The 10,868-nt window shown below is 54.5% G+C and overlaps 1 protein-coding gene across 1 annotated transcript in view; it reads right to left on the bottom strand.

Moving 5' to 3' along the window:
- Window positions 1-358: 358 nt before the first annotated feature.
- The window catches only part of pitpnbl (phosphatidylinositol transfer protein, beta, like), a 44,162-nt gene continuing 33,652 nt past the window's right edge, over window positions 359-10,868 (bottom strand). The window contains 2 exon segments of the mRNA XM_059953335.1: window positions 359-635; window positions 1,718-1,779. Coding sequence (XP_059809318.1) covers window positions 1,732-1,779 — 48 coding nt within the window. The 3' untranslated portion in view covers window positions 359-635; window positions 1,718-1,731.

Genomic DNA, 10,868 nt, shown 5'->3' with positions numbered 1-10,868 from the left:
CACTCCCCTGTCCTCTCCCCAGTATGTAATAGGGCTGCAGGCAGAAGGACTGATCAGCAGCAGAGTCTCTCCATCCTCCCTCTCCCAGTGATGGTGAATCGTGTCACAAATACCCCCTTCCTTCCCTGATTGTCTGTGGGATTGATTTTTCCTCCCTCCTCCCAGTCATTCCTGGGACAGTGGACACCAATTCCTTCCCTCCCCCCTTCCTGTTTATTCTTCCCTTTCCTGTTGCTCCCCATGACATGCTCCCTGCTCACTCCTCAAACCCACCATTCCCCCTCCACCCACCTTGTTCCTTGCCCCTCAATCCCCCATCCACCCTCTCCCCTGAAATGAATGAGCTGTAGCCGGCAGCACCGATTCCTTCTCTTTAATGAGGTGTGAAGAATTCGCACAGCCCACCGCCGGTGCAACACGGGACCCTGGACCTTCCGCAGGCTCTCCCACTCCCGGTGGTGGGCTGCTGCTCTGGGGCTGGTCCCTGGCAGGTTGGGGCATATTTACAGGAGCGGAGGGATTCGAGAGGGGCAGGACATGGAGCTGCAGATGATCCGAGCTGTGGATGCAGACAGCAGGACGGAGGGGGCAGTCATTTGTTCTGTCATGGTCGGTCCAATGTCCCTCTCGCTGGTCTGCAACAGAAAGAGCTGTGGTTAGGGCAGGGGGAGAACTCAGAACAGCACAACAACAGCCCCTTCTCCCCAGTCCATGTCCCTCCATTCCCTGCACATCCATGTGTCCGACCAACAACAGCATAAACACCTCTATTTTAACTGCCTCCACCTCGAGCCTTGAAAACACATTTCGGGCACCCACCACGCTCTGTGCAAAGAAAAAACAACTTGCTCTCACATCTCCTTTGAACTATCCCCCTCTCACCCTCTGATAGTAGACATTTCCACCTGGGGAAAAGGGCATCGGCTGCCTGCTCTTTATGTACCTTATGTACAGCTCAGGCCCTCTAATCCAGGCAGCATCCTGGTGAGCCACTTCTGTGTCCTCACTGTAATGGGGCACCCAGAACTGCACAATACTCCAGTTTTATAAAGCAGCAACGTAACTTCTCATTTTTTGAACTCTATGCCTCGACTAATACAAGAGTTGTGGCCAAGACAAGACAGAGGCAGTGGTCAGCAGGGCTCGCTCTGGCTGCAGCAAGTGGTCAGTGGGACTTACTCCGCCCGTATCTGATCTCGATCCTGTTCTATCACTTGGCAATCGTCATCACCAGAAATCTTCGTATTGTCTGCAAACTTATGAACCCACCCATCCACATTTTCATCTAAGTCATTTCTATTTATCAGAGATATTAAATGTCCCAGTCACCTCTGGTCACATCTCCACACAGAATAAGTCCCATTAACCACAATCTTCTGTCTTCCATGGACAAGCCAACTGTGAAACCAAACACCCAATTCACCCCTTGCAATTTCATCTTCTGCCTGAGCCTCCCACAAGGGACAGCTCCTGGTAATATCCATGTAACAACCTCCACAGGCTCACCTTCAATTACCTTTGCCACCTCCCTGAAAAGCCCAATCAACTTAGTAAAACATGACAACATGCACAAAGCCTTGCTGACCCATTAGGCCAGTTTTCCAAATTTCATGAATCCCATTCTTCTGTAACTTCTGTGGATGGCTGGGTGGGTCACAGTTAGATGGGAGGGTGGGGGGAGAAAAAGTGTGGAGACAATGCAGTCAGATGTACTAACCTCATCACAAAGATTCACTCATCCTTTGCTGACATCCCCCGCAGGGTGCTTTCGTGACGGATCTGAAGTCAGAAATACTCAGTTACAGTGAGCCCTCTCCCCACATTCCTATGGCACACTCCCCAATATTCCATCACACACGCACAGAGTGAAGCTCCCTCCACACCGTCCCATCACACACTCGGGGTCAGACACAGTGAAGCCCCCTCCACACCGTCCCATCACACACTCCCAGGGTCAGACACAGAGTGAAACTCCCTCCACACCGTCCCATCATACACTCCCAGGGTCAGTCACAGAGTGAAACTCCCTCCACACCGTCCCATCACACACTCCCGGGGTCAGACACACAGTGAGGCTCCCTCCACACCGTCCCGTCACACACTCCCAGGGTCAGTCACAGAGTGAAACTCCCTCCACACCGTCCCATCTATACACTCCCGGGGTCAGACACACAGTGAGGCTCCCTCCACACCGTCCCGTCACACACTCCCGGGGTCAGACACAGAGTGGAGCTGTTCTGATTGCGCTGGGAGAAATTGAGGAAAAACTGCTTTATGAAGGTCTTGAATTACTTGGAAATTGGTTTGAAACGTCCCTTGAACATCTAAGTGAGCGGCTGGTTTACAGTGGAAGCTTCGTTTGGAGTTTTTCTGCCAGTTTGGACGGGGTTCGTTGACGGCTTCGAACTGCGTAGCACCCACCTGAGGCCGCTGGCAACTCGCCAGGAAGCAGGTTCGCTCCTAAAACCGGAGACAAACGACGTTGTTTGTCCCCACTGACATTGGGACAACCTCCTTCCATCTCTATCGTCGGGATTCTCGTTCGGTGTAGGAGCCGAAACATCGTTTGAGACGTCTCGACCTCTCACGGCCTGGAAGTTCGGCAGGACTAACAGAGCCTTTCCTGGCGTTGGAATTTCTGGCACGGAGCCAGCAAGGTATCGTCGAGTATAAACTTTTCCCGCCAGTTACTCAACTCGCTCCAGGACTTTATAACCAGCACCACCGTATCATTCTCGATTTGGACACACAAGTAACATGCCGGACCAGTCTTCAGGGAGTCGCAGGCCTTCAGGGAGTTATGCAAAGGCGGCTGCCTCTCCGGCCTCGGACAATGCCCTGTTTCGGACGGTGAAAGTTGAACGCGGGGTGCAATGTATTTTGCGAACTGGAACTACCCTGGAAAAGTGCGCGGAGGCTATGGAGGACTTGTTGGGGAGAGATGGTGTTTTGGCTGCTGAGAAAGAGTTCGGGAAGGCGGTGTTTTACCTGAGGAATGATGAGTTGGTGCATCGGGCCCTCAGTAGAGGGATCACGGTGGAGAACATGGAGCTAGTGACAGCTCCCACACAGCGCATCGTCCTCGGTCACGTACAGCCTTTCATCCCCAAAGAGGACCTGCTTCCCGCACTGGCCCGCTTGGGGCAAGTATGGTTAGAAATAACTGCCGTCAGGCACAAATTCAGGAGGCGCACCCTCCGGACCGTAATCTCTTTCCGGCGACAGGTACTCATGAAAATGGAAAAGGAGGACGAAGTTGAGGGCCGGTTTACTGTCCGGCACGAGGGGATAGATTATCAGGTGTATTGGAGCTCTGAGCGCCCACGGTGCCATGCGTGCAGGGAGGTGGGGCACTTTAGGAGGGACTGTCCTAGCACCCGAAAACCCAGGGAGTCCACTTCGGGAACCAGTGCCCCAGCTACCTCTGCCCCTGATCCCATTCCTGCTCCTACACCTGTGCCGGCCCCTGCTCCTGCCCCCGACCCTGTCCCTACATCTGTTCCAGTCTCTGCTCCTACCCCTGTGGTTCAGGCAAGTGTTCCTGGGGCTATGTGCAGGGAGGTTCAGGCGAGGGACGGGGTGGAGTCTGTGCGGGGTGAGAAAGCGAGGAAGAAATCGAAACACATTAAGAAGTCGGCCCCCGAGACCGCAGAGCTCACGCCCATTTGCCCTGAGGTGGACAGGGAGGCTCGGGGAAGCGTACGGTTGGACGGGGCGATAGGAGCGGAGAGTACCGCTCCATCGGTGAATTCTGCACCTGTGTGCTCCTCCGGCTTGAAGAGAAGAAGGGAATGTTCCCCCAAGAGGGCAGAGAATGTAGATGAGGGGGAGTCCCAGAAAGGGGTGGTCATCCGGGTGGGAGTTGTGTCTAACCCTGAATCCCCAGATGTAGCCACCAGTCCTGTGGTGGGTGGTGTGGTTGTGCAGGAAGCTAGTACTGGGCCTGTTAGCGCACCTAAAACAGACCTGGAGCCCTCCACCCAGGACTTAGCAGTAAGCGCCTCCCTGGAGGCAAATGTATTAAGTAGAACAAGTGGAGAGGAGACCAGGCTCTCTCACAGTCAGCATCGGGCTGCTGGTGAATCCATTGGACCAGAGCTGCTGGGGTCCCCCTCATGCCTGTCTCCTGGGGAGGGTGACGTAACCTGCATGCCGACCCCATCAACTGATGGCCTGCAGGGATTCCCTTGGGATTTTCCCTCCATCGTCACAACTGTGGGTAAGACTGATGCGACGGTGGAGCGGGAAGGTATGAGGGAGGTACCTGCTGTGCAGTGTAGGTTACAGGGGCAGCTACCTTATACACCACATGAGGAGGACGGTGGGGGATCAGTCTGCAGTGAGGGGTTGGAGGGGGATTCATTTGATAGCGAGACAATGGACATCCTCACCCCTCCAGAGAAATCCCCATTGATACCTGTGGAGGAGATCAGAGTGTTTATTCACTCCTCCGTGGGTGCAAAGCATCGGCCTAAACTAGCCTCGCTTCGCTGGCCTAGCATGCCGAGGCTGGTGAAGTCCCTGAGGGTCATCCTCAGACGGAAAGGGAAGGGGAAAGAGGAATGCTGTGTCAGGGAATGACAGACGGTAGCTGAAATCCTTCCTGGATGACCTGGTGCGGGACGTCAGGATGAAAAGCAGCCTCGCTCCTTCGGGAGATGGTGGGTCACAGGGTAGCGATGGTAGCAGTCGGGCCCGGAAAGCAAAGGATGTTCTTGGTTTTCTTCGGGATAGTGCAGTGAGGGCGCCATCGCTCTCAGTGGGAAGGGGACTGGTGCTGAGGCCTAGTGTGCTCCCAACATGAAAGTTACCATAGCTAGTCTCAATGTAAACGGTAGCAGGGGCTCTCCCCGCAGGTATAACAATCTCTCAGTCCTCAGGGACGGGAGATACGCGGTGAGTTTCCTGCAGGAAACCCATACCACCCCGGGAGACGAGTCCGCTTGGCTCCTGGAGTGGCAGGGAGGGGTCTACATGAGTCACCTTAGCTCCAACTCTAGTGGGGTGGCGATCCTGTTGGCCCCAACCTTCCGGCCAGAAATCGTAGGAGTCCAAGATGTTGTGCCCGGCCGTCTGCTCCACCTGGCTGTGCGCCTGGATGGAGTACCGTTACATTTTATCAACGTGTACGCTCCGAGGCGTGGGGTGATGCAGACGCACCTATTCTGTCAGCTGTCCGCCTTGCTGAGTTCCATCGACCCGGAGGACTGCGTCATCCTCGGGGGAGACTTCCAACTGTACCCTCGAGGTGAAGGACCGCTCGGGCCTCCAACGCAACCCAGCATTGGCGAAAAAGTTAAAGGAGCTAGTCGGCTCCTTTGACTTGGTGGACAGCTGGTGGAATCTTCACCCTGACTCTAGCGCCTTCTCCAGAAGATCTAGAGAGGGGGGTTCCCGGATAGACTGCCTGTATATCTCTCGGGCTTATGTCTCCCGCGTGTCGGTGTCCTCCATGCGGCCAGTGTCATGCTCGGATCATCACCTTGTGTGGATGGAATTTACTCCTCTGCACCCTCAGGTGGGATCCGGGTATTGGCACTTTAACAACTGGCTGCTGGAGGACAGCCAATTCTGAGATTCATTCTGAGCATTCTGGGCCACATGGAGAGAAAGACAGAGAGAGTTTAGCTCCCTACAGCTGTGGTGGGATGTGGGCAAGGCCCACATCCGGTTTTTATGTCGGGAGTACACTAGGGGGTCGACAAAGAGGCGGGGCTCTTTGATTGAGCGGCTTGAGAGAGCGTTGCTTGACCTAGAGTCCCGTCTTGGTCCGACCAGTGGAGACCATCAAATGTGGCAGGAATACCAGGAGAAGAAGGACGCACTAAGGAATCTGCAGCTTCAGCAGTCCCGAGGCGCATATGTGAGGTCGCAGATCCAAATGCTGCAAGATTTGGACCTTGGTTCACCCTTCTTCTACTCGTTGGAGAAGTGGCGGGGAGTTCAAAAGCAGCTGCTGATGGCTCCTCCACCACAGATCCTGATGAAATTATCAAAGAAATCCGCACTTTCTATTGGTCCTTAATCTCACCAGATCCGTCAAATGCGGGGGCGTGCAGTGAGGTCTGGGAATATTTGCCAAAGGTCAGCCCAGATGACGCAGCGCGTCTGGACGCTTCCCTGACTGGGGAGGAGCTGTCTACTGCCCTTCGACAACTCCGGAGGGGTAAATCCCCTGGCTTAGATGGTCTGAGTGTAGAGTTTTATCAGGCTTTTTGGGATGTCTTGGGGGTCGATTACAGCCTTGTTCTAGGGGAGAGCCTAGCCACCGGGGAAATGCCCCTCTCATGGCGGAGAGCTGTTGTGGTCCTGCTACCCAAGAAGGGAGTCCTTCGCCTGCTAAAGAACTGGCACCCGGTCTCCCTCTTGTGCGCGGACTACAAGATCTTCGCCCGGGCAATGGCCAACTGTCTTGGTTCAGTACTGAGACAGGTGATTCATCCTGACCAATCTTACACAGTCCCGGGCCGCTCCATCCAGGACAATGTCCACCTAGTACGGGACCTGATCCACCTGCACCAGGAGACTGGGTCCCCGGCAGCGTTTCTTTCTCTTGACCAGGAGAAGGTGTTTGACCGGGTAGACCACAGTTTCCTGGTGGGCACTCTGCAGGCCTTTGGGCTCGGACCACACTTTGTGACCCGAGTTCGGCTCCTATACTCTGCCGCAGAATGCCTTGTTAAAGTCAATGGATCACTGGCAGCGCCCATTCCCTTCAGGAGAGGAGTACGTCAGGGGTGCCCCATGTCCGGTCAATTGTACGCGATCTGTGTCGAGCCATTCCTGAGCCCCCTACGGCGAAGGCTGACAGGTCTGGTTCTGCGTGAACCAGACATGGAGGTCATCCTCTCGGCCTACGCCGATGATGTACTCCTCATGCTGACAGATCCCAATGACCTGCGGAGGATGCGCGAGTGCCAAGACGTTTTCTCGGCAGCATCCTCCGCCAGGATCAACTGGGCGAAATGTTCCGGACTCTTAGTGAGTCAGTGGCAGGTGGACTCCCTACCGGAGGAGATGAGAGCTTTTGAGTGGAGCACTAGACGTCTCCTCTATCTGGGAGTCTACCTGAGTCCTTCTGGGGAAACCTGGCTGGCGAGCTGGCAGGACCTGGAGACGAAAGTCATGGCCGGGCTGGGGCGCTGGTCAGGCCTTCTCAGGGTGCTTTCCTATCGAGGCAAGGTGGTGGTCATAAACCAGCTGGTGGCCTCCATGTTGTGGTATCGGATGGTCACCTTGGCCCCTCCTGCCCCGTTTGTTGCAAGACTGCAGAGGAAGTTAGTGGACTCCTTCTGGGGCAACAGGAAACACTGGGTTTCTGCAGCGGTCTTGAGTCTCCCAGTGGGAGAGGGCGGACAGTCGCTGGTGTGCGTTCGAACGCGGCTGGCGGCTCTCCGCCTCAGGACTCTGCAGAGATTCCTGTACTCCGAGCACCCTCCCAGGTGGCACGTGTTGGCGACCTTCTTCTTCCAGAGGGGTTGCTGTCTTCACGGAAGACATGCGGCTACCACCGGCAGGCGTCAGCCGTGCTGCTTTGTGGAATCTGCCCAGTTTCTATCAGGACCTACTAAGAGTCTGGAACATGGTCGCCTCAGGCCGGGAATCCCCTCCTCCGGCGGAGGGTGGGGTCCTGGCCGACCCTTGCCCTACCTCAGTGGCTTTCGGTGCGGCTCAGTTGTGTGGACTGACTCAGGCCGAGCTGCTTGTCGGGCCCAGACCCTGCAATCTTCTCCGGGAGCTGTGTCCACACAACTTGAGCCGTCTCTCATCGATACCCACAGTCCCATTCAGGGATGCAAGTAGGAGGTATCTGTATGGGCTGCTACTCCACATCCTCCACTTCCTTGCCCTTGCCCACCGTCCCGACACGCCATGGCAGTTGGTCCTTCCACCCGGAGGTGAGGAGGGTCCCCACTGGAAGTCCCTTTATGCCGGGGTTCTTCCCATGCACCTGGGGGATCTCGGCTGGAGGGTACTGCATAGAGTGGTGCCCTGCAATAAGTTTTTCAGTTTATACATGGATCTCCCACCCGCATGCCACTTCTGCGGGCTGGAGGAAACCGTGTACCACATGTACATGGAGTGTGTGAGGCTGCAGCCTCTTTTTGCGTATTTGCGTGGGCTGCTTCTCGCCTTCTGGCTGCATTTTAGCCCCACCCTCTTTATATATGGTCATCCAGTAAGGAAGGGGGCATGGAGAGATGAGGATGTCCTAGTCAACTTGCTCCTGGGGCTGGCGAAATCCGCCATCCGAGGGTCTTGGAAACGGGTGGCGGGAGGATCTCCCCGGGCAGACTGCCTGGCAATGTTTAGGGGGTATGTTCGTGCCTGGGTAAATATTGAAAAAGAACACGCGCAGTCCACAGCGGCCTTAGAGGAGTTTCGAGACCGTTGGGCTCCGTGGGGTGTAAATGCCATCGTGGATAGAGATGGCAACATTCTGGTGTAATGTCTATTGTCTATTTGTAGTGCAGTAATTGTGTATGCTACTGTTTTGTATATATTGTATAGCACCGATATTTGTAATAAAGGATTTTGTAAAAAAAAAAAGGGGTCAAACACAGAGGGAAGCTCCCTCCACACCATCTAATCACAGACTCCCAGGGAGCTGTTGTGATTGAGCTGAGAGAAATTGAGGAACAACTGCTGCGTAAAGTTCACGAGGTACTTTGGAGGAGAGACAGAAGGTCTCTTGGACATCTGAGTGAGGGCTGTTTTCGTGTGGAGACTCCTTTCAGAGTTCTTCTGCCAATTTGGACTGCATAGTTTCTCGCTGCGGCTGCTGGCAACTTGCCAAGAAGCTGTTTTGCTCCGAATGCAGGGAGGGAAACACAGTTATTCCCCACTAACGTCGGCGCAGCATCTGTTCCGTGTTGTGTTTCCCGCTTGGTGTGGGTTTTAGATGCCACGAGCTTTTATGGCCTGGGAGTTCTTCTTGACCAACGGAGCATTTCCTGGTGTTGGAATTTCTGGCGCCGTTCCTAAAAAGGGACTGTCTTCCTACTGCCCCAGCAACAGAAGGTTCCTTCCCATTCCAGCTGTTTAAGGAGAGTCTGTAATGTGTTCCAGCTTCTCTGGACCCAAAGCCCTGGAGTGACGGGGTTTGCTGACGCCGCAGGACTGGGCGAACTGCGGCGTCCAAACATTCCTGTCCAGGAATTCTACTTACTCCAGGGCTTTATCATCAGCACTGCTGCATATGTTTCTCTCTTTAGACTCTAAAGCCACCATACCGGACTAGTTTCCAGGGAGTTGCAGACCTCTGGGAAGTGAGGCAAGGATGGCTGGCCCTCGATCCTTGGACAATGCCCTGTTTCAGTCAGTGGAGGATGAATGCAGGGGAAAATGTATTTTGTGAACTGTGGCCATGGAGGACCTGGTTGGGCAGGCCAGTATTTTGGCCTCCAGGGAAGAGTTTGGGAAGGCAGTGTTTTTTATCTGGGGACTGATGAGTTGGTGCACCAAGACCTCATGGGGGGGGGGGGGAAAATTACGTACAAAGACATTCTTTCACAGATGGAGCTGTACCCTCGAGGTGGAGGACCACTCTGGTCTTCACGTGACCCAGCATCAGCAAAATTGTTGAAGGAGTGAGTAGGCTCCTTTGACTTGGTGGTCGCCTGGCAGAATCTTCACTCTGACTCTAGCGTCTTCTTGAAAAGACCTAGAGGGGCAGACTCCCACACAGACCACCTCTACACCTCTCAGGGATACATCTCCCACGTGTCAGTATCCTCCATGTGGCTGGTGTCGTGCCTGGACCGTTATCTTGTGTGGATGGAACTTGCTCCTCTGCACCCTTGGGTGGGATCTGGCACTGGCCCTTTTAAATCCGGCTGCTGGGAGACAGCCGATTCCGGGATTTGCTCCAAGCATTCTGAGTCAACTGGAGGGAGAGATGTGTGGATTTCTGCTCCTTATGGCTATGACAGGGCATAGGCAAAGCCCACATCCGGTTTCTCTGTCGGGAGTACATCAGGGGCTCGATAAGGAGGCAGGGCTCCGAAATTTAGTGGCTTGACAGAGCATTGCTTGAACTAGATTCCTGTCTTGGTCTGACCGCTGGGGACCAGCAGTTATTGCAGGAATACCAGCTGAAGAAGGACACACTAAGGAATGAGCAGCTTCAGCAGTCCTGAGGTGCGTATGTGAGGTCACGGATCCAAATGCTGCAGGATTTGACCTTGGCTCACCCTTCATCTACTCGTTGGAGAAGTGGCAGGGAATCCAAAAACAGCTGGTGGAGTTACTGGCTGCTGATGACTCCTCCATCACGGACGCTGATGAAATCAACGCAGAAGTCCGCTCCTTCTATAAGTCTTTATTCTCGCCAGATCTGTTAAATGCCGACGTGTGCAGTGTGATCTGCAAAGATTTGTCCCTGGTCATCCCAGAGGATGTAGAGTGACTGGACACCCCTGACTCAGATGGAGCTGTCTACATCCCTTCAACTCCACCTGGCCTAGATAGCCTGAGCATGGAATTCTTTCACGCTTTCTGGGATGCCTTGATGGAGAGCAGAGCCACCAGGGAAATGCCCCTCTCATGGCGGAGAACTGTCGTGGTCCTACTGCCCAAGAAGGGAGACCTCTGCCTGCTAAAGAACCGGCGTCCAATTTCCCTCTTGTGCACGGACTACAAGATTTTCGCCCAGGCAGTGGCCAACTGTCTTGGCTCGGTGTTGAAACAGGTGATCCACCCTGACCAATCTAACACAGTCCCAGGTCGGTCCATTCAAGACAATGTCCATCTGGTCCAAGCCCTGATCCACCTGCTCTCAGAAACTGGGTGCCCGGCAGCATTTCTCTCTCTTGACCAGAAGGTGTTTGACTGGGCAAAGCACAGTTTCCTGGTGGGCACTCCACAGA

This window comes from Hypanus sabinus, chromosome 29, assembly GCF_030144855.1.
Source record: "Hypanus sabinus isolate sHypSab1 chromosome 29, sHypSab1.hap1, whole genome shotgun sequence".
NCBI lineage: Eukaryota > Metazoa > Chordata > Chondrichthyes > Myliobatiformes > Dasyatidae > Hypanus > Hypanus sabinus.
The sequence above is the reverse complement of the archived record's forward strand: the minus strand, read 5'-3'. Positions and strand labels throughout refer to the sequence as shown.